General features: G+C 42.4%; 1 protein-coding gene across 1 annotated transcript in view; it reads right to left on the reverse strand.

Annotated features, from left to right (window-relative positions):
* Positions 1-25,556, reverse strand: part of ldb3a (LIM domain binding 3a) — a 190,438-nt gene extending 164,882 nt beyond the window's left edge. Inside the window, exons 1-2 of the mRNA XM_080215604.1 lie at positions 25,448-25,556; positions 24,127-24,243 (exon numbers count right to left, since the gene is read on the reverse strand). Coding sequence (XP_080071730.1) covers positions 24,127-24,222 — 96 coding nt within the window. The 5' untranslated portion in view covers positions 24,223-24,243; positions 25,448-25,556. The remainder of the gene's footprint in view (positions 1-24,126; positions 24,244-25,447) is intronic.
* Between the last annotated feature and the right edge of the window lie 1,551 nt (positions 25,557-27,107).

A 27,107-nucleotide genomic window follows, 5' to 3' on the forward strand; every position in this document is an offset into this window, starting at 1 on the left:
TAGGAGGACATGTTTATTCTTACATTCCAGTCCCTAAGCAATAAAGGCCAGCATGCAATTTAGAATTCTTAGAATCCCTACAGTGGAGAAGGAGGCCATTCAGACCATGCACCTCTCTGAAAGCATCTTATGTAGGCCCACTCCAACAGTGCAGCATTCCTTCAGTATTGTACTGAAGACCAGCAGAGATGATATACTGAAGTCGTGTAGCAGAACTTGAACCCATGACTTTGACTGTGGACACTTGTTAGCAGTCTACTATGACCCACACTGGTTCAATATGTTTAGGAGGCTGAACAGGGGGTTCCAAACGGTTGAAGGTCGGGAGAGACCTGGCTTTCTGCTGTTTTGGTTTAGCACTGGCCAATGTCAACTGCATGAGATTCACATATTTAGAAAGAACAACACCATGCTGGACAAACAAAAATCTTAATTTGTCACAGGTATAGTAAAAGTGGGTAAGATATTTCCACCTTTGGGACACTAAAGCTAAAGGATGTAAAATAAGACATCAATAATAAATACAATATGGAATTAAGGAGATCCTTCTTTACCCAGAGAGTGGTTAGAATGTGGAACTTACTGCTATATGGAGTGATGAGGGCAAGCAACTCAGATGCACACAAAGGACAGCTAGTGTAAGTACAAAGGGAAAAGCTTTGGGATTGTATTCTGATACAGCGAAATGAAGTAGTGTTGAGAAAGCTGGGCTGGGAGGATAAATACTGGAATACAGCAGCTAGGCTGAATGGCCAGTTTCAATTCTGTAAATAATACAACCTCAGATTGCTCCTGTTAGATCTGTAACCCCAAACACACAGCTCTCCCCCCATCTGTAACCCCAAACACACAGCTCTCCCCCCATCTGTAACCCCAAACACACAGCTCTCTCCCCATCTGTAACCCCTAACACACAGCTCTCTCTCCATCTACAACCCTGAACACACAGCTGGCTCCCCATCTGTAACCTTGAACACACAGCTGTCTCTCCATCTGTAACCTCGAACACACAGCTCTCTCTCCATCTGTAACCCCGAACAGACAGCTCTCTCCCCCATCTGTAACCCCCTAACACTCAGCTCTCTCTCCATCTGTAACCCTGAACACACAGCTCTCTCTCCATCTGTAACCCCTAAAACACAGCTCTCTCTCCATCTGTAACTCTGAATACACAGCTCCCTACCATTTCTAACCCTGAATGCTCAGCTCTCTCCATCTGTAGTAACACAAGTTTGGAAGAAAGGAAATTATCTAAACATTTTTGTTTGACCGCTGTTTCTTTCACTGAAATTTAACTAAATACAATGGAATCAGTGATGACAACTCCAAGTGCTCAGAATTACACAGTCCTTTCAACGCTTGGCAGTTCTTACCTTTGCAGCACTATGGTGCCACTGGTGCTAACCTAAACATAGTCTGTTTCAGCTCTCTTTTAACTTGGCTTCATTACTATTGCAAATCTACTTTTAAAACCATCTTGACCTTTTTTTGATCTGAGGTAGATTGTTGCCAAGTGTCTGTGTGAGACAGGATCAGAGAGGAAATTGCAGGTCCCTTACCAGAAATATTTGAATCATCGACAGCCACAGATGAGGTGACTGAATATTGGAGGGTGGCAAATGTTGTGCCTTTGTTTAAAAAGGGCTACAGGGAAAAGCCTAGGAACTACAGGCCAGTGAGCCTCACATTTGTAGTGGGTAAGTTGCTTGAATGTATTCTGAAAGACAGGATCTACAGGCATTTAAAGAGGCAAGGACTGATTAGGGACAGTCAGCATGGCTTTGTGAGTGGAAAATCATGTCTCACAAATTTGATTCAGTTTTTTGAAGGGGTAACTAAGAAGGTAAATGAGGACAGTGCAGCTGATGTTGTCTATTTGGACTTTAGCAAGATCTTTGACAAGGTACCGCATGGTAGGTTGTAGCATAAGATTAAATCTCATGGGATCCAGGGCGAAGTAGCCAAATGGATACAAATTTGGTTTGATGACAGAAGATGATTGTAGAGGAGTGTCTTTCAAACTGGAGGTCTGTGACCAGTGGTGTGCCTCAGGGATCGGTGTTGGGTCCACTGTTACTTGTCATTTTGGGCGCCGCACCTGCGCAAAGATATTTTGGCCTTGGAGGGAGTGCAGAGGAGGTTTACTAGGCTGATACCAGAGTTGAGGGGGTTGAGCTATGAGGAGAGGCTGAATAAACTGGGCTTGTACTCGTTAGAGTTAAGAAGAATGAGGGGAGATCTCATTGAGACGTATAAGATGATGAATGGGATGGATAGGATAGAGGTGGAAAGACTCTTCCCGCTCAAAAAAGACAGTAGGACTAGGGGGCACAGCCTCAAGATAAAAGGGGGGCGGTTTAGAACGGAGTTGAGGAGGAACTTCTTCACTCAAAGGGTGGTGAATCTCTGGAATTCTCTGCCCGTTGAAGTGGTGGAGGCTGCCTCGCTAAATATTTATAAAACGCGGGTTGATGGGTTTTTGATAAGAGAGGGGATTAAGGGTTATGGGGAGAGGGCGGGAAAGTGGAACTGAGCAGCGACAGATCAGCCATGATCTTATTGAATGGCGGGGCAGGCTCGAAGGGCTGGATGGCCTACTCCTGCTCCTATTTCTTATGTTCTTATGCTCTTATGATTCATCTCCAGTGAAAGATGGAAGGCAGTTTTATCCCTGTGGTGTAGATTCTGCCCCCATCTCTTGTAGCGTGACTAGACAATGACAATAAAAATAATCAGATCCTAAATGCTGACAGTGTGGTAAGTTTTGAATCTTGGTGTTTTCTGCTGCTGAGCTCAGAGATTTCTTTACTATGTTCTTCACATGATGCGTTGCCAACCATTCAGGATTAACCTGGCATCTCCAGGAATTGAAGTTCAATCCCTAGGATACTGCTGGAGAAAATTCGTCAGGACATTGTTCTTTTTTTGTCATTTTCCTTGACCAGTTACTTTTGGAGATACAAAGATTTTGAATAAAGGAAATAAAGACTGACAGTTAAGCATCATCCAATTGGGTATTTAGCTTTTTTGCCTTCCAATTGGCATAGGAAGGCCATACATCACAAGGATGGATATGTTGGCCAATTAATGGCTGGAGAGTGAGAGGCTATCATGTGATGAAACCTCCAGGAATGCAATTAATCACAGTTGGCAACTGTATTCACATGGCCAGTTTATTTAATGAGACTGCACAATGTAAAAAAGATCATGTGAAAAAGTGAGGGCTACCTAATTTTAACAATTGAATTGAAGATGTAAATCAAATCTTTTGGAATATTGAGCCATGGATTCTATCTAATAATGGGCTAGGTTTAAAAATAATAAATTCCTATCTAATGATGGATTTGATGAACATAAGGTGTGTGGGTTAGGTGGATTGGCCATGTTAAGTTGCCCCTTAGTGTCAGGGGAATTAGCTAGGGTAAATGTATGGGGTTATGAGATATGGCCTGGGAGGGATTGTGGTCGGTGCAGACTTAATGGGCTGAATGGCTTCCTTCTGCATTGTAGGATTCTATGATTCTCTATGATAAATGAGAAAATGTCACTGATCCTAAAGGTTCTGCCTCCAACATACCAATTCTCCACTCACATAATTCAGACTGTTTGTAAAGAACTCCCAATTCTTTTGCACACTTATGTTATACCCATGTTGGATAGCATCAATACAATGCTGAATTTTGATGCTAATCGCTGATGAAACTTATTTTTATGTTAGGTGGATTTGCTTTGCTGGCTTGCTGGCTTACAATTTGTAACCTTAGCTCAGTGGTAGAAGCCACTCTAGAACTCAGAACACATTGTACGGGTGGACACTTCAGTGCAGAGTGCTGCATTGTCAGAGGTGTCATCTTCAAATGAGATGTTAAACGGAGGTCCTATTTGCCTCCTTGGGTGGATGCAGAAGATCCCATGGCACCATTTTAATGAGGAGCAGGGGAGTTATTCCCAGTCCATATTCATCCCTCAATCAGGATTATTTATTCATTATCAAGTGGCTGTCTGTGGAAGTGTGATGCATATATTAGCTGCCCATTCCCTACATTACAATGACTACAAATGAAAAGCAATGAGACATCTGGTGGTCGTGAAAAGCATCTTTATAAATGCAAGCCTTACTTTCCTTTAAAATTGCTTACATATAGCGGCTTTCGTGTAATAAAAACTATTCCAAGGTGCTTCGCAGGACTGATATCAAACACATATTGACACCAAAGCACATCATGAGATATAATGAGCACATAAATCTCGGAGAAAGAGGCCGTTCCTAAAACATGGCAAGGGAGGCAAAGAGGTTTAGAGATAGGAATTCCAGAGTTTAGGGTCTTGGCAGTGGAAGGCACTAGCATCAATGCTGGAATGATGAATAATGGGATTGCGCAAGAGGCCAGAATTGGAGGAGAGCAGATATCTGGGATTGTAGAGCTGGAGGAGGTGACAAGAGAATCAGGAGGAACAGAAAAGCTGAAAGCATGCAGCTCATTCATAACTTCTTTGGAATAGAAAATAGAAATAATGAATTAGATTCCACGGGGGGCTATTTTACCATCAAGTGGGCCATAAAGTGATTAGCTCAATTGGCGCCGGTTTTCACAACTGGCACCATTTTGTGAGCCCCACATTTCCGACGCAGTCAGCCTCTTGCTGGAAATGGATAAGAAGTAGGTTAATGTATTTAAATTTATTTAAAGAAGTGCTTACATGAAGTGTTTACATGTCATTAGCGAGCCTGGTGCACAATCATCTGGGCTCACCACCCCCCGTATGACCTCACTAGGAAAGGTTCTCGCCGGCTAGGAATAGACATGCTTCCCATGAACAGGGAGTCATTGAGGCCCTCCAGGGAGCCGAGGACAAATGGAGGTGCACCTTGGGCAGTGCCAGACTGGCAGTGCCAATGTAGCACTTTGACAATGCTAGTCTGGCACCTGGGCAGTGCCACGGGTAGGGCTAATGGGGGAAGGGGCCCGCTGCCACTCTGCAGCGATTGGTGGAGGGCAGTGAAGAGGGGACCCACTGCCACTCCACAACGATCGATCTGAGGGGAGAGGGGATCGGTGGGGGCTGTATCTCGGGCCATGGGCCCTTGTGATTGCAGGGATGGGAGCTGCTTCAGGCTGCCTGCACTAGCAGGAGCCTGACATCTCCCTCTTAGTTTGTCAGGCTACTGCTAATGCACATGTGCAGCATCAGAGGCCTGCACATGTGCACTACCTCCCTCTGCAGTCTTTTGGGTGTGTTAAGCCTCGTCCACAGGCTGGTGCAGCGAGCAACAGGCTCGCTCAGAATTTTGCAAACAGAGTGTGTATGGGGGTCTAAAAATATGCCCAAAAGACGGATCTGAAACCCACCAAGTTTCAAGTCCTCCCAGCACTTAGATAAAAAATGGTAAAATACCTCTCCAAATATTAGATGAAACAGAGGAATTATTCCAGAAAATGAAAAATAGCTAAACAAACTGTCAGGAAGTGGAAATGAAAACTAGATAATTATATTGAGAAGAGATTAGTGTTGTGACATGTGAATAACTGTTTACATTCCAGTTAATAAGATGAAGCAGTGATTTATCTCAGGGGATAGTATTGTGGATGTAGGAGAGATGGATTCCTGTGCTTACAAGGAAAGAACTGTTAAAGATTGGATGAAGCTATGGCAGAAATAATAAAGAAAAATTTGCATTTTAGTTTACAAATTATGGTGCAAGTTGTCATGCTATTATAATGATATAAAGGCACAGATCACTCATAAGGAGTTCATACTGAACTTGTACTAGACGCCAGTTAGATCTCATCTGGAGCACTGCATCTAGTACTGGGTGCAATACTTGAGGAGAGATGTGAAGGCATTGGCGAGAGTACAGAGGAGACTCACAGGAATGATTCCAGGAATAAACCACTGTAGCTATGAGGAAGGATAGGAGAGGTTGGGTCTGTTTTGCTTGGGAAAAGAAAGATGAGAGGAGACCTCATAGATCTTGAGAAGTAATGGACAGAGTAAGAATGGGAAACTGTTCCCTCTCAAGAAAATATCAAGAATGAGAGGGCACATTTTCAAAATAATGGGCAAAAGGAATAAAAGTGATGTGAGGAAAAATATTTTCACCCAGAGGGTGGATGGATTCTGGAACAACCTTCCTGAGAGGATGGTAGAGGTAGTTTTGATCGGGGTATCCTAAAAGGAATTGGATTGCTATCTGAAAAGGGAGAATATGCAAGGTTACGGGGATAAGACAGGAGAGGGGGTAAGGTAGAACACTCTTTGAGGTTATGATAGAGAAGGACATAAAATTATTGTGCTTTGATAACTATGGAAAATAAATTGTTAATAAATAAAGAGCAGAACAAAATGGATAAGTTATTGATATATCAGGACTCAGAGTTGATAGCCAAGGCTCTGGCTGCAATTTTAGAATTTTTTTATATGTGTAAATGTTAGCACGGAACTGGGTAATAGCTATTGGAACACCTCTATTCATTACGTAAAGAAGGACCAACCAGATAATTGTAGATCAATCAGTTAGTCTAATTCCTGTTCCTAATTCCTGTTGTAGGCAAATCCATAATATAATTACCCACTCAAAATACACAGGCTAATCAAGGGCAACTGACATCAAACTGTCTGACAAACTTAACAGTTTCAAAAATTTACAAAAAGCTAGCTGTGAGCAGGAACAGGAACAGGAACAGTACAGGGAGAAGACAGGTTGAGGAATTCAGATATATGTCAACCACATCATGATGGGACTAAAGACTCTAAATTTGCATTTCCTGAAATTCCAACAGCCTATTGTTGAAGTGAAGAATCTCCTCCCAAGACTTAAAAGGGTTTCTGATTGCTTAGTTAGATGGTACAGAAGGAGACTTTGTAGACAATTGGGATTGATTTGGTCGGGATTTTTGGCAGATTCAGGAAACAGGGATTATACTGAACTTTGTTGTTTTTACATTCACTCAGAATTTGTGATAATAATGATACAAATCGATCAGTGTTTGCTGTCGTTAATCCATTGAAACTGACAGCAACATCCGGAGTCCAAACATGTGCAATGACATGTGAAAACCTTAGGTTGCTGCCATTGATTCAATACTTTGTGCTGTTGGAATTCCTCACCAGAAATCAATTGGGAACCACTGAACTGATGTGAACTTCCCATTCTACATTGTAATATCAGCGTTAAAAGCCCCGAAAAGATTAAACCTTGTAAATGAGGTGTAACTGGATTTTTAAATGGCATCTAAGTCACGCCTACTACGTCTCTGACTCCAGAAAACTAATTTTATATTTGTGCAGCATCAATTTTGTCAATGATAAAAATCTGAAATTTTAATATAATCTTTTTGAAGTTTGTGATGTAGCAATCATTTGTTTCACTGTATGTCATGTTTATAAAAAGGGAATAATAATCAGTGCATTTTACTTACGAGTTTGCTGATTGTGAGAGTACTTCAAAGTGATGGGTTACTTGATGAATGTTACTGGAAGCCTTGAGATCCCCCAAATGTCAATGTCTTATTGATTATACCAAGGTTTGTTAATGTCAATTACATTGTTAAGGGAAACATGTGATGGGCATTTAAAGAACATAAGAACATCCAGTGGGAATTCCTTTGAGGTCAATGATGAGTGCCATTTCTTCATTGCTGTCTGTGAAATCCAAGGTGTGGAGATGCCGGCATTGGACTGGGGTAAACACAGTAAGAAGTCTCACAACACCAGGTTTAAGTCCAACCAGTTTATTTGATAGTAATTCCACAAGCTTTTGGAAATGGTGTTCCTTCGTCGGGTGTGTGGAAGGTTCTGATCAGAGAAGGGCATATAAAGGCACACACAGTTTATAGAATACTGATTAGAATGCGATAGATTAGTATTCTATAAACTGTGTGTGCCTTTATATGCCCTTCTCTGATCAGAACCTTCCACACACCTGACAAAGGAATACCGTTTCCGAAAGCTTGTGGAATTACTATCAAATAAACTGGCTGGACTTAAACCTGGTGTTGTGAGACTTCTTACCGTGTAAAATCCAAGCCACAGTGTCTGTTTGAACTTCTCAGGACATCTCCAAGTATTTTTTAACTAATCATCTAGAATTTAAAGAGTTCTTGTCTGATTTTATCCCCATAAGCAAGGAGATAAATATATACAAATCGTGCCAGGCCATCAGATAGTGTCAGGGTTCCTGTCTATCCATCTGTACAGGCACACACGGCTGGGTTTTATATTTACTCAACACCCTCTGACAATGCAGTACCCTCAGCACATTGAAGCATCAGCTTTGATCATACCCTGGAGTTAAGACTTGAACGCACATCCTCCTGGATTGTGGTAAGGTCTCCGGATGTTCGGAGACCCAGCCGAATGCTCTGGGGACCTGGGTTCAAATCCTACCATGACAGCTGGTGGAATTTAAATTCAATTAATAAATCTGGAAGTGAAAGCTAGTCTCAGTAAAGATTATCAATTGTGATAAAAATCCATCTGGTTCACCATTGCCCTTTAGGGAAGGAAATCTGCCATTCTTACCTGGTCTGGATGGGGGTACAACAATGGATGCCATACTCGCTGCCTACATGCTTGTCCCAATTTTACTCATGGCAGATGTACGTTGGGCAGGTGTACACTCACGGGCCAAGTGAGCCCCTTAAATGGCCAATTAATGCTGCTGAGATTTAACCATTGTGGGGGGGTGGTGGTGTGTGTGGGGTGTGGGGAAAGAGATGTAGGGGACCACAATATCCTGTTAAATGCAATCCATTATTTTGCTTAAGTGTAAAAATTGGTTGTCATATTTGTCTGCACAACAACAAAAATACTTACTTTATCTGCAACATTTTCAATGAAGCTGGGATCTTTCTCTTATAAATCATGCTTGCTGTTTTTCATTCAGATATTTTTGTACAGATATTTCCCCTGCATACTGCTTAAAATATGTTATTTCATTAGCTATTCAGATTAATGAAGTGTCAGCCAGTCTCAATGCTATGTACAGTATTTACACATCCCTGGCGCCAGAGGCAAAACAAAATACCATATTCTCAAAAGAATTGAAAATAAAATAATTCAACAGTAGCAAGTCCCAGATAAATGAGCAAGATTGTATACCAAAGGTATTGTCAATCAGACTGCTCCACATTTACTGCTCACTATGCCAGCTCGTCACACAACTTTCCACAGCATCTCCTGCATTTCCATCCTCAGCAGGGCACATAATCAAGCTGCAACCAGCAATTGAAAGCCTTGATATGCCCATATTGTTAAAAAAAACATTGTGAATCAAATCATTAAGACAATCTCATGCTCACTCACTTAGGCCTGGATTTGGTGGAGTCGTGGAGACTCCAGAGACATTCCAAAATGGCGGGTGAGCCCAGAAGCCCCATCCCCATTTCTGACAGGTCTCATTTTTGCTGGTTGGAGGAGTTTGGTGTTGGTGGTGGAGTGGGAAATGGGTGTGAGATATGGCTTTCACATGTGGGAAACCCAAATTTATGAGAGATATTTCAACTACGCTGAGTTCAAACCAGCCTCATTTTTGCTGGAGCAAAGGCCTTATCCATAGTGTGGGAGTTATGAATCTTTAGAGAAGTCATTACTCTGAGTTCTATAAAACAGGAAGCTGGCAAGTTACTTAAATGACCAACCTTTTTAAAAATTGAAAAGAGCATCTGCTTTATGTCTATTTGGGTAGAAAAACAAGATCTGTTCTAACAGTTACAATAGCTGTTTGTTGATATTATCATACATGCTATCATTATAGCATTGATATGTGGACTGTACAAAGGTTATAAAACAGGAATCTTTTATTCCACTGGCATCAAACCTTTATAAACATTACAGGAAAAGCTTAATTCAGGAACAAATTATTTACAGTGGATGTTCACAGCCAGTGCTCCAGATCCACCACAATAACATCAAGCATTAACTCCTGATCTCTAGCAAGCTGGGTAGCAGAGTTTAGTTAGTGGAGCTCATATTGCTAATTTACCGTGACCCTGTAACCCAGATTACCCCCAGACATAATGAGGATCTTCCTCTTTTTGTGTCCTCTCAAACTTAGGTGGTCTGCTTAGGTCTCCAGCAGCTGTTTGTTAGCTCTTCTTATGCAGTCAGAGGCTTTGGTCTGCCCTGTTCAGGGGCTTGGCTCCTCAACACTGACTCACCAATCCCAGACTTTTGCTGCTGCTGTTCACTGCAGCTCTTGCCCTCTCTCTTTGAGATTCCAAATTCCACTCTCCCCACTTCTTAAGCCTGCACTCTGGGCTTCAGGCTCCTCAGGGATCGGCATCTGGGCCTGCAATGAAGTCAGAGGTTGGGAAACTGATGCCTGCTCATTTCCCCACTTTTTGGCTTTATTAATGCTTGGCTGTTTTCCACATCCTTTCACTATCATAGTAGGGGGAATGGTATCTGTAAGTTCATAAGTTGATTGACAGCTCAAAGAGGATATTGAAAGATTAGCTGTTTATGATGTGGGGTTATGAATACAAATATTTGTTTTATTAGGGATTAAGTACATGAGAGGATTTAAATATACTGAATAAGTTTTTATCAATGGGGGCATTTTTCACATTGTGTAATCAGTAATAGGCGTTTTGAACTTTATCTCAGCATGGCTCCCGAGTTGGCCATGGTGGATACTAGATGTATTAGTATGGAGGGTGTAAAGGCGATGGGTGGTGGATAGGGAATGTGAGTTGGCACGAAGTTGGCAGAGGGGCCACAGTGGACCATGGATTGGCATGGACAGTCAGATGTCATTGGAGCAGAGAGGGGAAGTGAGTGGGGAGTGGGACTGAGGGCCTAATGTTTAAGATAACAAGTGGGACAAAATTCCAGAGAGAAGAGCGAAGAGGTTTTTTAAACAAGCCTGCCTTGGACCTTGTAGCCCCTGCTCCCACCACCATCATCTGGGGATTGCAGGACCGACTCCATCCCACAGCCATTTCCTGAAATGAAGAACCTGTCATTTAGGCACTTATTTTCTGACATGGATGTAGTAAGCCAGGAAATTTCCTGACCTCCATTACCCAACTCAGGAGAAAAGGATCAATGTGTTCAGATAGGATAACGGTTGGGCATGTTCATTGAATCCAGAGTGCAGAATGAGGCCATTTGGCCCATTGTGCCTGGATTGACAACAGTTACATACAGATCCTATTGCTGTAACCCTCCTAATCCCCTTGAAACGCTAAGGGCAATTTAGCATGGCCAATAAACCTAACCTGCAGATCTTTGGAGTGTGGGAGGAAACTAGAGCATCCGGACGAAACCCACACAGACAGGGTGAGAACATGCAAACTCCAGCCAGTCACCTGAGGCCGGAATCAAGTCCGGGTCCCTGGCGCTGTGAAGCAGCAGTGCTAATCACTGTGCCACCATGCCGCCCCAATGTTCATTATTTTGAATGTGCTCCTTCAATGTTCACCATCTCAAGACATCTTCATTATATGCAGGAAAAATGGCGGAGAATTCTGATGAAACAGTTTGAGTTTGAGAGGGGCGAGGAAACTACAAGCCCTTGACTCACTTTGATGAAGGATCCAAGACTCATTTGCACACAAGAACGAGAGAGTAAGAGATGGTGAAGCTGCAGCCATCCGAGGCTCAGAGACTTGCTCTTTAGTCTTATCCCTTCACACATTGTTTTCAACTAAAATACGTTGGATGCAGAGTGTGTCTTTCTTGAACTTGAAGAACTACCAGTCACTCAGAAGAAGATTGTCAATACAAAATCTTTCATCCCTCATCAATATTTGCAGTTATCAGCATATTTACACCCTTTGTAGTTGGCGAATTTGAGTAGATAGAATTGAATAAAAAACAGTTATATTGAGAATATGAGCAAGAGTTAATGACAGTGGAATAAAAATTTGCTGACCAGCCAGTCATCCCTGCATTTTCCCAAAAGCAGCAGAGTAGTAGCAGCATGCTCCTATGGCTAGCCTTTCCCACTGAAGAGCAATGTTAACCAGTGCATCAATCATGAGTTTGACACATCTGAGCTCAGCACATTGCCTGATATAGAAGTGTTAGCCTTGAATTGGCCTGAAGCAGAAAAGTTGACATGGTCATAATCTTAACTGTCACTTGTAGCGTTGTACTTGGCTCCAGAAGGGTCATTTTGCAAGGCTCTGCTGCCAGTGCAGACCCTTGCAAAAATACCTCTTGGGTGTCCTCATAGTGCAGCTAACTCATAGTTAACGCAGAGCCTGTGAAGGCTTAAGCCACTATATGGACAGGTGTGCTCATTCCTTTCAGTATGGCAAGTGGCTTAATTGCACAGATACTTGTTAATCTCTGGCTTGCCTGCTTTCATTTTACATCATTTCAACTATGATATTCCATAATTTGGGTTCATTCAAATTAACCTCACAATTAAACTCTGCTTCCTGTTGGGCTAAAGCTCTGTAAGGGCTAAAACCCTGAAAATGCTTCACTTAATTGGTGTTCCCATGACTGAGTGATCAATTTTGGATGGGTTGTTCACCAAATATGAACATACATATATAAAAATCAACAGTACTAACACAATACTAAAAGGGTATCAGAAATATCTCAAAGGGAACTTCTCTAATGTTCCTTCAAAATAGGGTCTGAAGGCAAATAGGCCAATTAAAAATTTTTACATGTGTTTTAAGGTCATAATGAGTGTGACATTGAGTCTGCGCAAACATTCTGTACTCAAAACTGTAGCAAAGAGTTTGGGCAGAGAGGTCTGTGCACAAAACACCTCCCAATCTTTCTTTATCCAACTATCTGATCCCCCTTTAGCACCCATTCTCCATTCATGACCACCAGAGCTGACTGGAAAATCAATACTTTTTTCTCATAAACATGTTAATTTGGGAAGAAGGACAGGGAGGCAGTGTGATTATAGTACAAGTGTAAAATTATATATTTAATTCCACAGAAACAGTCAGGACATTTTACATTTCCAACACCTTTACTGTCAAAATTATCAGGAACTTCAGTTGGATTCTAGATTTCCAGAGGTCATCAGGGTAAGAGAAAGCTCATATGACCACATCCAATTTGGAGGATTCCAATATTGCAGTCTTAATATGGTAAAATGTTGAGACTGTGAGATGACTTTCTTTGTACAATTTTAGCTTGGGTTGTCGATAAGATATATTACTGTGTTTCATGATGTATAGCATTTACGATACAGAAAGAGATCATTTGGTCTGTCTTATTGCACTTATCCAGCTTCTGCTCAAATGAGTCGACGTTGTTCACCTCAACTGCCCCATGTGGTAGTGAGTTCCATATCCTAAACACTCTCTGGGTAAATGAGTTACTACTGGAGTCCTAGGATTTAATTGTGATGATCTTACATTTATGACCCCTCGATCTGATCTCCCCACAAGTGCAAACATCTAGTCGACAGGTACCCTGTTAAACTTCTTCATAATTTGAAACACAATCTCAGATCAAACCAGTCCCCCTTCCCCTCACCAACATTCTTCTCCTTTCTCAAGGAAAACACCACAGTCTGATCAATCTATCCTGACAGCTATAAACTCCAGGAGCAGCACATCAGCTTTTATTTTGTGAAACTTGAAGACCGAGTCCTTTGAACAGTTTATAACTTCGCTCTCCAAGGCAGAGGGAGGGAGTTTGCTCCCACTGAGCAACAACACAGCAAGACTTATTTAATCATGATGATATCTATGCACAGACAGAGATTCTCCCACCCATCTTTCTTCCTTCTTGGAGGTTTAGCTGAAACACAAGGGTTAATTCCACAATCGAAAGAAACAGGACTGACAGGAAATGTGTCAGGAGAAGCCACATCGTTTTTCACACAATGCGCTCCCTGTTAATGTCACTTGCAGCTGGCTGCAATATATCACCAGAATTACCACTGCTAACCCATCATGAGAGAAGCTTTTCAGAATTTGAGAGTGCGTTGGGATGGAGGAAAATAGGGAATGAGTTGCAGGTGAAACATTGATCACAATCACATTCTCATTTCTTACCTTATAGACCTGTCACACCAGCATCATGATTAAAAATAATAAACATATACATTTTTATTGTAATAAACATGGCAACATAGCTGCAGCTAGACTGAAACCCATCCTCAAAGAATCCCACTGGTTTAATTATCAGCTTTCGAATAAATGCTTCCAATTTGCTTACTTTGGGTAAAATAAATCAATTGAATAAAACTAATTTTAAAGAGGAAGGTTCTATAAGAGCTTTAGGTGTTTCTGAGTTGTTTTAATCAGGTATTTGAAGAACAAAACACAACAATAAGGAGCAACAGGTGGAGAAGACCGGCACTCACATTTTGAAATGATTAGGAACTGTGACGATTGTATCCCTTTTAATTGTATTAGCATCATGAAAAATTCAGCGTCCACTTGGCAGAATTCACAGCATTTATTTTCACCTGAAATCCTATCATTGCTAATTTGAAAAAGAGCTGTAGTCCAACTGCTGTGGTGGAAACTCGAGAATGTGGGAGAAAAAGAAAGAGAGAAGAGGAGAATGTGTTTGTATGTTTGAGAGAGAGAAGAGGAGATTGAGAGAGAAGGGTAGATTGTGTGTATGCGAGAGAAAGAGATAGAAGAGGAGCAAATGACAAATAAAGAGAGAGAATATGTGTGAAAGAGTAAAAGAGATCAACAGTCTCATGAGAGGGAAAGCACAAGTAAGAGAGAAAGAAGTGAGACAGGAAGAGTAAGTGGGGAAATATGAAAGAAAAAAGAGTGTCAGAGAGACATATACAGAGACAGGCACAGAGAGAGAAAACGAGAACACAAAAATGGAAATCTCCTTGCCTTTTAACAAAAATACTTTTTTCTCTATAAATAAAACCATGTAAGTGATCATTGAGGGACCAAGCTTTGTCCAGATTAGTGTTATGGCGTCAGTCAAAAATACTCACAGGGTTAGTGAAGACATTTGGACTTCCTCACTAATCTGTGCTCGCTGCCAACCATTTAAATAGCAAACTTATCAATCTTCGAGGAGCTGGTACTGGTTCTTCTTAACTGGAAGATTGATCTAGTTCCATTTTTATCTACGCAGTCATGTGGAGGGAATCACCTGCAATGGTTTCTCTTCCTATTCCTTCATTGTTACTTTGAAACTGCACAAGGGCTTGGCTCACTCCCATTTCTCATCTATAAGCTGCCGCTTGGTGACATTGCCTGAAAACACAGTGATAGGATCTATTTGTACACTCATCCTACCTCAGCAACTCTGCTCCCCACACTTCCACTGTCTCTGACTTGTCACACTACTTGTTTGACATCTAGTACTGGATGAGCAGAAATTTCCTTCAACTAAACATTGAGAAGAGCACACCTTTGGTCTTTGGCCCCTGCCACAAATTCCATTTCCTAACTACCGAGGCGAGGTGGGGGCCTGGGTAAAATGCTCTCTCAGTGAGTTGGTGCAGAGTTGATGAGCCGAATGGCCGCCCTCTGCACTGTGGGATTCTATTGAGTCTATGGTAATGAGAGAGAGAGGAATGCACTTACAATGTCCAGAAAGGAACTGATGAAGGACTGAACACAATTTGAGATCATTTAGATGGTTTTCTAGTTACTTTGTGGTTCTCCTAATTGTCCAACAGCAGTTGCTATATCTATCTCCTACACAAGTCAGAAACAGTACCTGTGCCATACTGTTTTACCACAAGTGAATGAGTGGGAAGCTTAAATTACCCCACTTACAAGTAATTTGCTTAATTATTTACAAGCCACCATATTCACTTGGAAATAGCAGATATTCATATCATGTTTACATGATAAAAAGCATCTAATATTTTCACCCATTAATAAGTTGTAACATTAGGTAGAACAACCAGCAAAATATTAAAAACACTGCAGAACATGTCTCTTCAAAGAAGTTTGTAATGGGCCAGTTGTCCTTTGTAAGAAATTATGCTAAGCCGTTTGGCTGCAGTAAAATAGCACAGACATTAAACTTAATGCAAACTATACTTTAGTACATTAGACCTCAACGTCTCAGTGAATTCATTGAGTGAGGTGTTATGACTGCAAATTACCCTTTTTCATGTCTCCTATATATGAGCAGTTTCATTTAGAACAGGGTTGACCGATCTCATTTATCATGAAAGTGCTATTACAATTTCCGTCCCCTCTCCTAAGGTGTGCAATATCTTCAGCGTGGAGACTCGAGGCCAACTATGTATGAAACAGAAAAGCTACAGCACATTGGTGAGTGTGATACGTTCAATGCTGATTCCTGAAGGCAGCACAAAGTTTCATGCTGGAAGAAACCAGTTTTCATTTTTTCACACCAAGCAACGAATAAACCCGTATTTCCTTAAAGTTGTCAAATTTCATTGTCAATGAACTATTTTGAATATATAACCACTTGGTAACAGAAAACAGTGTCAATGAAACAAACCAAAACTGGTGTTGATAACAGGGATCAATTTAGGTCTGACCAAAGGGAAAAAAGCAAAGGTTTAAATCCCAGTAAACAAGATCAACACTACTGACACCAGTAAGACTGAGTTCCATTTTAAGGTATACAAGACCGTTTCGGGCCAGTTTTACTGGTACCCTTCATTTCCAAGTTTTAGTCGTTTTTATTGCAGGCAGCACAGTGGTTAGTCTCACAGTGCCAGATTCCCGGCTTGGGTCACTGTCCGTGTGGAGTCTGCACATTCTCCCTGTGTCTGGGGGTTTCCTCCGGGTGCCCCAGTTTCCTCCTGCAGTCCGAAAGAGGTGATTAGGTGCATTGGCCTTGCTAAATTCTCTCTCATTGTACCCAAACAGGTGGCTAGGGGTTTTCACAATAACTTCATTGCAGTGTTAATACCAGCCTACCTGTGACACTAATGAATAAACTTTAAACCTTTGGTCCTGGTCATTGAGGTAACATTATTATTTAACCAACAAAGCAAGCTTGAATCCTGACACTTCAATAAAGAATCAGAAGGGAATGGTATTCAACTTGTCAAGCCCACTTCTCACAGGGTGTACTGTTTACATCCCAATTCCCAGGAAGGTGACTAACTTCAAAGTACCTCCACAGAGGAAATTCAAACCTTTATGCAGATCACCCCCACCTCCTGCTCCTTCCAGAGATAAGCAAGCTGAGAACTTACTGTGTCATAATTTGAAGTTGACCAGACCAGTGACATTCCACCAAGGACACTTTAGTGTCCCTAGCTGCAAATCCTGTGAAGCATGTGATTATCTTTCTGTTTTCATATCTTAATAACCTTCAATCATTCCTCAATCACATACAATCCAGTTGCTTAGGAAAGAAATGAATCTGCATGACATTAATGGCTTCTGCCGAGAATCTAATTCTCACATCCAAGCTGGCCAATAACTTTTTCATTTCCACTCTCATTAAGGCAACATTAATTTTACATTGCTGCCTTATAGGTCTGCAGTAACCTGTTGCCCAAAAAAGCAGCAGACATCGCTTTTCATTCCTCAGGTTAAGATGTGCCTGTCTCAGTCAGCCAGCATCATAATTTTCTCAGTTAATCAATTGCTATCATTCACCTCCACCAAGGGATCATTTGGCCCATTGGATCCATGCTGGCTCTCTGTAGAGCAATCCATTCAGTCCCATTCCCTGCACTGTTCTATCCCTTTAGCATGCAAGTTTATTTTTCTGAAGTGCACCTCCAATTTCCTTTTGACATTCGGCACCATTCACACAATCCAATTGTGCCATTACCACTGACTGTGTAAAAAAGGTTTTTTCCTCACATTCTCCTTCTTTTCTCTTGCCCAAAATCTTAAATCTTTCCCCTGGTCCTTGTACAAACAGCTTTTCTGACAAAAGGTCACAGCCTGAAACGTTAACTGTTTCTCCTTCCGCAGATGTTGCTGGACCTGCTGAGTGTTTCCAGCAATTTCTGTTCTTTTCTTGCCAGCCTGCCATCATCTTATGCACCTCTCTCCTCATTCTCCTGTGCTCCAAAATAGAACAATCTCACAACTAATCCCAAATAAATCTCTGCCACTGGGTTGGCATTGAATAAAAGTTTGGAATTGGCTCAATTGAACAATCTAAGAACATAAGAACATAAGAAATAGGAGCAGGAGTAGGCCATCTAGCCCTTCGAGCCTGCCCCGCCATTCAATAAGATCATGGCTGATCTGTCGTGGCTCAGTTCCACTTTCCCGCCGTCTCCCCATAACCCTTAATCCCCTCTCTTATCAATAACCCATCAACCCGCTTCTTAAAAATATTTAGCGAGGCAGCCTCCACCACTTCAACGGGCAGAGAATTCCAGAGATTCACCACCCTTTGAGTGAAGAAGTTCCTCCTCAACTCCGTTCTAAACCGCCTCCCCCTTATCTTGAGGCTGTGCCCCCTAGTCCTACTGTCTTTTTTGAGCGGGAAGAGTCTCTCCACCTCTATCCTATCCATCCCATTCATCATCTTATACGTCTCAATGAGATCTCCCCTCATTCTTCTTAACTCTAACGAGTACAAGCCTAGTTTATTCAGCCTCTCCTCATAGCTCAATCCCCTCAACTCCGGTATCAGCCTAGTAAACCTCCTCTGCACTCCCTCCAGGGCCAAAATATCCAAAATAATCTAATTGGGATTAAAATCCCTCTGACTCCTAATGCTAAATTCCCACTCTAATAACTCCCTCATCACTTTCAGTGTGGCTGATCTGCACTTATGGCATCTAGGTGATATTCTTCCCGGGTGTCATGGTGGCACAGTGGTTAGCACTGCTGCCTCACAGCACCAGGGACCCGAGTTCCATTCCTGGCTTGGGTCACTGTGTGGAATTTGCATATTCTCCTTGTGTCTGCATGAGTTTCCTTGAGTGCTCCGGTTTCCTCCAACAGTTCAAAGACATGTAGGTTAGGTGGAATGGCTATAGTAAACACATGGGGCTATGGGGATATGCAAGAGAGTGAGCCTGGGTAAGACACTCTTTTCCAGAGTCAGTGCAGATGCAGAGGAATACTATGGTTCCATTACCCCTATCCCAATGCTGCCTAGGGCCCTCCACTGCCTTTTCCAGCAACAACCCCACTCTCCCAATGAGACTGAGTAACTGAGACCATATTTTCAACAGGCAACTTCAGCTCTCCTGCATGAAGTGATATTGGATGTTTTATTCTACAGAAAAGTGTGTTTATACATGAAAGCAATTTTTATTGTATCACTGGTTATCAATCCAGTTGTGTTTGTTGAAGCATAGTCAGAGGTATAAGGTGACCTTGCACCTTCCCTGGTTGTATCACCTCTGCTATCAATCAACAAGTGATGACTCACTGCCAAATAACCAACACATCAGAACATATTAATAGACAAATTTTCAGGAAGAGAGTGAAATATGGCCATTCATTACACAGACAATGACTGCCCTGATGAGGAGTGAGGAATCCCATTTGTGCAGTCAGTGAAACATGAGCATGAAATCACCATTCCACAAATTTCCCATTGTTCTTGACAGTGACCTGAATCAAACAGCTGGCAGGTCATCTCCATTTACCAGCGCAATGTGGCATAGAGGAAAGGGTAGGGCTTCATGGCTACAATTGATTAAAGAGCCTGTAAATGACATCGCTGCAGGGCTAGCGAGAGAGACTGTTTGGTCTGTAGCCTTTACACATAATGGACAACATAACTATAGTTATTCCAACAGCTTCCTAACTCTCTTCAAGACCATCTCTCTTGCTCACTCTGCCCTGTCTCCCAGTTCCAGTTATTTTTGAATCATGGGAAACCTTCTATTGCACTGTACAAGTGCTGCCTTCAGAGTTTGGGATCCAGAAGGATAAAAACTCCTCTGTTGATGATGGAAAGGGAGAATTTTCACAACTGGAAGAGCCATATATTTTGGGGCAGGAGGGTGGATATAGAATTGGAGTAGACCACAGATAGAAGGTAAGAGAGAACCATGGAGGGATTTAAAGACAGAGATTGTAAACAGGAGATATCAGGAGCCAGGAGTCCATAAGAACTCTTATTGAATTCTATTAAAAAGCATTTAGACAGTTATATAGGTAATATTGGTATAGAGGGATATGGGCCAAATGCAGGCAATTGGGACTAGCTTAATGGTAAAAACTGGGCGGCATGGACAAGTTGGCCAAAGGGCCTGTTTCCATGCTGTAAACCTTTGTGATTATAACTGAAATAATGGATGAATCCAATGATGTGCAGGTTAAGTGGATTGGCCATGCTAAATTGCCCCTTAGTATCTAAAAATGTGTAGGTTAGGTGGACTAGCAATGGAAAATGCACGGAGTTGAGAGGATAGTGTGGGTGAGAGGGCCTGGGTGAGATGCTCTTTCAGAGTTGGGCAGACTTGATGTACCAGTGGCCTCTTTCTGCACTTTAGGGATTCAATGGGAGTTGGTGCAGGAACTGATACAACAATTTTTTGGATAATTTATTGTTGATGGAAGATGGGAGGTTGTGCGGTACAGAGGTCAGCATCTCTATCTCTAGGCCAAAAGCTCTGGTTTCAAGTCTCACCCTAGGGTTGGGATTTTCCAGCCACACTGGCAGGACCGCAAGGAGATTCCAGCCAAAATTCCATTGGCTTTCAGTGGGATTGGACAATCCCAACAGTGGGTTGGGCTGGAAAATCCCACTGGGGGACTCACTGGCCACAGAAGGAGCATTTATGACATGGTTCAAAGGGCTAATAATCAGCCCAGCAATCCTTCCACCACTTCCCACTATTCTCCAAATCAAAAAAAGGGTGTGAAGATGCACTTAAAAAATATAGATGGGAGGTGACCAGAATGTTGGCCATGCTAAACTGCCCCTGCATCAAATCTTTTCTGCAATCTCTCCAGTGATTTTGTATATTTTTAGAAATATGGCAACCAGAATTGCACACAGTATTCCAAGCACTGCCACTTAAAAAGTTCCCCATAGTCCCAGATGATCAAAGCCTACTTTCCCCTTTGAGGGGGAGAGCTGACTCATGGTGATTTTAACTTGAGGATTACCACACCTCAGGCGAAGGTCAAGGTTGAGAAGGCGGGCCTTCATAGATAACCTTAGCTGGTGCGGGGATTGAACCTATGCTGTTGGCATTGTTGCATCATGAACCAGCCATCTAACCAACAGAGCTACCCAACCCTCCAAGTCCTGTCCCATTTCCGGCAGAAAGTGATTTTGTCAGGTGCGAAACAGGGGCACAGGATATGACGCTCGCGTGTGGGAAACCCAAACACAGTAGGGTTATTTGAATTCAATACGGAGTTCAAACAGATCTCATTTCTCTGGAGCGAAGTCTTTACCCACAGAATGGGAGTTATGGATCCTTAGAGATGTCTAAAATGCCTTTTGAAGAGCTAATAAAGTCTGCAGAACAATCAAGATATTTAAATGTCTAGCCCTTTAAAAATTGAAAAAATACTTCCTGTATGCATCTGTGAGAGTTAAAAAAATGATGTTCCAGCACTTTCCATAGCTGTTTGTTGGCATAGCCTTAAGTACTATTATTACAGCATTAGTAACGTCTGATTGTTTTTTGTAGCTTATTATAACAATGAAGAGCTGTGTCCTCACAGTTTGATTGACAGTTCAAATACACTATTTAGGAATTAGCTGCCTTTGATGTGGGGTTATGAGTACAAATGTTTGTTTTTATAAGGGATTAAGTACTGAGGACACTTAAATGCATCGAATGTGCTTTCATGAACAGACATTTAGGACTTTATTAAGACAGTAGGACTAGGGGTCACAGCCTCAAGATAAAGGGGGGGCGGTTTAGAACGGAGTTGAGGAGGAACTTCTTCACTCAAAGGGTGGTGAATCTCTGGAATTCTCTGCCCGTTGAAGTGGTGAGGCTGCCTCGCTAAATATTTTTAAGAAGCGGGTTGATGGGTTCTTGATAAGAGAGGGGATTAAGGGTTATGGGGAGAGAGCGGGAATGTGGAGCTGAGCAGCAACAGATCAGCCATGATCTTATTGAATGGCGGGGCAGGCTCGAAGGGCTAGATGGCCTACTCCTGCTCCTATTTCTTATGTTCTTATGATTCCTGATGTCTGCCTATGGTGGATACTGGATGAGTTGGCACTGAGAGTGTAAAGCAAAGGGTGGCGGGTGGGGATATTGTTGTTAGGTTGACACTGGCGTTATAAAGTGCCATGTGTATGGGGCTCAAGAGATTATATAAATTGGCACAGGGGCTACAAAGGGCCATGGCGATGAGTGAATGACATGAGTTAGCAGTTGGGGGGTCAATGGCGATGGCTGGGGCACGGGCTTGCAGGAATTGGCATCAAATTGGCATCCATATGGGCATTGGGTGAGGGGTGTGGTCTGAAGAGCTAATGTTTAAGAAAACGATTGAGATGAAGTTCTGGAGCACTAAGGTGAGCATTGTGAGTAAAAGTCCTGGCCACAATCCTCCAAATACTGCAACTGTGTCAATAGGACACACTGTTCATAGGATATACCACTATGTGGGATATATTACTATGGGGTAGTATAGAAATGGTTAAGTAAATACTGGTATATGAGCATATTGCCATTCAATGCGATTGAAATAAGACCAGGCTGGCAAGCTAATGAGTTTAATAGTTTCAGAAATCTCCTTTATTATTAATGCTATTATCAGTTGCTTTGCGCCACTTTGGTTGAGAAACGATTCTCAGACTTTGGGTGTCCAACATAATCAGAGACAGGATTTCACCTTTCTGACATTTCTGAAGTCTCAGTGGTTCTAAAGAACTGGCCAGACTTGGAACCAGTACAACCCTGGCTTTCATTCCAGTACTGATCACATTGCTTCTCGAGTGAGTTGGAAGAATATCTTGTTCTTTCAGGAAGTTGTCAGTAATTACATGGCTCCTCTAGTTGCAAGACCACATGGTGTTTAAAAAGCACTCTGGACATTATCAATAATTTACATGATGTAACGGTTTTAGGCAAAAGAAGATCAAGGATCAAACAAGTTGCATTAAATCATCATTGTAGATGGTCAAGTTAGGGTTCAACCAAGATGACTTTTGGGGCTTGGAGTACACAAGAAAAAGTCTTGGCATTATAGTACGTTAGATCAATTTCAAAAAGGTCAAGAAAAGGAAAGGTGGTAGATTAATGCAAAAGATCATTGCTGTGAAAAACAGAATCTTGAGTTGAACCCTGGGCGGTGGGGGGCCGGGGGTGGCGGGGGGGGGGGGGGGGTAGGGGGTGAGTTCCGTTTGGTTTGTGGCCGAATTATTCTGTTGGGTACCAACTCTGACAAACAAAATCTCAGATTTCAGAAACTTGGCTTTTACACCTTCAGGTGAGGAGGAGAGAAGAGATTCCTTTTGACTAATCATTAGAAGCATTAAGGTCTTTCTACCAAATTTATTCGTCCCTCAACCCATGACTTGCTTACATCCAAGAGAAAATCAATTTGGGCCAGAAGTTTGGATACTGTAGCATAGCAACACACTTCTAGACCCAGTTTTAGTTGGGGCTTTGAGTCAGGATTGGGCTCTGCGTGCAGATTTGTAAATCCTGGGATCAACTCATGGAATCTGCATCAGAGAATACAAGAATACTTTATGGAGGTTGCAGCTTTCGACTGATTCATGGTGGAAGTATTTGGGCTTAGTATTCACTTACAGAATTATAGAATGTCAGTATGGGGGCAATAATCGTTGATGTGTCATGGGGACATTTTCTGCTCAGACATCTCGGCTGCTTTAGGAACTTGGATAGTATGTGGAAAGTGATTTAACCTGAAAACTGTACCGCTGCTCCAAGTTAGGACAATTTTTGTTTCCCCCACCACTACCATCACACATTCAGCTTTCAAACCAGCAACGGTTGGGCAATCGAGTTCTGAACATTTGTAACAGATTTTGTAAAAGTATCCAAACCAACATTAAAGCAAAATACTGTTGACGCTTAAAGTCTAAAATATAAACAAAAAGTGATGGAAATACTCAGCAGGTCAGCAACATCTGAAAGCGGAGACATTAACACCCCTTTGTAAGGGAAGAAATCAGAAAACATGTCATGTGAACAAGAATTGACAATATTGAGGCTTCCTGCAATTAGGACTGCACAGTGAGATAACTTTTGGATGATTTCAAAGTGGGTCTTTGATGGTGCTTAAAATGAAGTGATTTGTGGAACAGGACAGCACAGCCATTGAAGTGAAAATGAGAAGCAGGCAGGAATCATGAACTTACTCTTGATATAGTCAGGGGCATGTTGAAATCCTTTCCTCCTTGCAGCCTGAAGCCCCAAGGTGCAGGGCCGTTAAGAGACACATTATAGGTTGACATCTTTCACTCTCCCAGCAGTCCCTGAAGCCACAACATGAGGTTGGTTGGAAGGGGTATGAAGGAGAGAGACAAAAAAAGTTCATGAAAAGAAATGTAACAATTAAAACCGAATCATCAAATTAAAAGACTTGCCCATTGAAAAAAAAGGAGTGAAGTGTCTCCCAAGAATAGAAACAGCTAGCCATACAGGGACAGGTCACAGCTACAAATGGGCCATATATGGATTGTAATAGAACACCAAGCATGCTAGGACTGTGTGACTCACAACTCCAATTATAGAATACAGTCGCATAGATTTTTTCCAGGTTCTTCCAACTCCTCAAATCTATTCAGAAATTTTTACAAGTTAGAAAAAAACTACAGGTCATTAGAAAATGGTTCTCAGTGATCTTAAAAAGGTATTTCAACCATTTTAGACTTGCATTCATTTAAAAAAAAGTCTGCCGTAACATTTTGTCTGTCAATGGTACACAGGATAATTTTGGTTCTACGTTTAATAAAAGATACCATTCATTCTTATGGTACCAGTGATTTTAAGAACTTGAAAATCCCGCCAGAGAGCAATTTCAGGGTAGATTAACCCCCTATTTTACTACCGGTAGTTGCAACGTGACTTGGGAGTTTCAACAGACAAGTGTCTCAGTGACTCCAGGGACAACTCTTATTTCATTCCCTGACCTCCCGCCCCAAATATCAATGCTCGGAAATATCCGTATGATTAATTTTAAAAAACTACAGAAACAGAAAGATTAGACATTCCAGCGAATTTCAAACCATCCTACCCACCAGTCTCAATGCTTCAAGCATTTGATCAAGTCACAAATGTTCAATAACGTTTAATAAGGGGCAAAATGCACCCGATTTCCCCTGTGACTGCTAAAAGTGGGACGGGGATAGTTTGTGGCAGTTCTTAATCGCTGATATTAACAGCGAGCAAGGCTTCTGTGATACTCGCAGGAAGTGGGAAGCTTATTCTGGGACTGCAGAATTCTAGCTAAATTTGGAAGCACAACCAGTATGAAACGACAGGTGCGTGCATGCAATAAGTATTTCTAAACCGTTTTGACTGCCCTGTACAAACTCACCTTTTGATTAGTTACCACTGCCAGCTAAAAGGCAAATACTTCTCAAATAGATGAAATACAACAGACATTGCATATGTGACCGGGAGCTGCAAAAGCCGCAGAGGTAGCAGCAAAAAAAATCAGAGATATTTGGTACATACCTGGTCACTGCTCTTTCTTTCGCCTCCGTCCTCTGAAGCGGAGCAGCTGAGTATCAGGAAGCACATTTATCAGCTGCCAGCCCCGGGAATGACGTGAACTGATGGGTTCTGACAGCCGCTGTGCGAAGCGCTGAGGGTTAAGGAGTGGGGGACAGGCGGCGAGGGGTTCGGTGGGAGATGGTTTATGAGCAGAGACGGGATTAGGGAAGAAAGAAGGGCTTGAGGGGAGAGAGGGGTTAAGGGGGAGAAAGGATGTTAGGGGGCCCAGGGGTGAGGGATGTATTGGATTCACTTAATCTGCACATCTTTGGACTGTGGGAGGAAACTGGAGCACCCACAGGAAACCCATGCAGACATGGGGAGAACGTACAGACTCCACACAGACAGTGACCAAGGCTGGAATTGAACCCAGGTCCATGGCACTGTGAGGCAGCAGTGCTAACCACCATGCCACTGTGTCAAATGCCATGGTAAATGTGGGTGATTACAGGAATAGGACCGGGGGGGGGGGGGGGGGGGGGCGGGGGGGGGGGGAGCTGAATGGGATGTTGTTTTGGAGAGTCGGTGCAGACCTGATAGGCCAAATGGCATCTTTCTGCACTGTAGGGATTTTATGGTTCTATGATTCCACCTCCAACTTGCTCTACTCCCTGACTACAACCTGACAAGACTCTACCCAACACCCCCAACTACCTCTCCACCCCCAACTACCCTCCCCACCCCCAACTACACCAATTCTTCCAACTATACCCACCTCAACTACCCTCCAGACTCCCAACTAATCCCCAATCACCTGACTACTCTGCCAGCCTCCAAAAGTTCCCCTCACTTCGTGACTACCCCATCCACTGACTACCCTCTCAACTCCCAGACTTCTCCCCCACATCAACTACTGATTCCCCTGTCTTCTCCCCCTACCCTACTACTGACCTCCCAACCAACCCATCCTACCTCTTGACCCATCTACCCCCTGATCCATCCTACCCTTACCCCATCCTATCTCTCTATGTTCCATCATCCTACTGCAATCCCCCTCTTCCTACACTGTACATCCTCATCCCCTCAGCCATCCCTCTATGATCCATGTCTGCATCCACCCTCCCTTTTCCTTCACTCTCTGACCACAACTCATTGCATTTTTCTCTCCTTCACTGAACATTATTGTTACAAAGGTTCATCAATTTTTTGCAGAGGTCCACATGGATCAATTGCTGAGCAGTTCCAGAGCACTGTGACTTCTGTTAGGGTACTAGAGCAGAAACCACAAGGTCTGTTAAGACACTCAACTAGATGCCAACAGTTTTTCTATTTTGGCATTGGGGTAAGAATAAGGTGTTTCACACGAGGTATGATTGTATTGACCCACTAGGAAGCTTTAATTGAAACAAATTTTATTTTACAATACAGTTTAAGTATAATGAGTGAATTAACAACTTTTACCAATTGAAATACTTAAACATGAAAAGCAGAGTCAACATGGATCTAGGAGAGGAAAATCATGTTTGAGATACCTATTGGCATTCTTTCAGGATTTATAGGATCATAGAACTCACACAGTGCAGAAGAGGCCATTAGGCCCATTGAGCCTGCACCAACAACAATCCCACTCAGGCCCTATCCCAGTTACCCCACCTTGCAAGTCCCCCTGATACTAAGGCAC

The sequence above is a fragment of the Carcharhinus amblyrhynchos genome, chromosome 31, assembly GCF_965287045.1.
Source record: "Carcharhinus amblyrhynchos chromosome 31, sCarAmb.v2.hapA, whole genome shotgun sequence".
NCBI classification, from domain to species: Eukaryota; Metazoa; Chordata; class Chondrichthyes; order Carcharhiniformes; family Carcharhinidae; genus Carcharhinus; species Carcharhinus amblyrhynchos.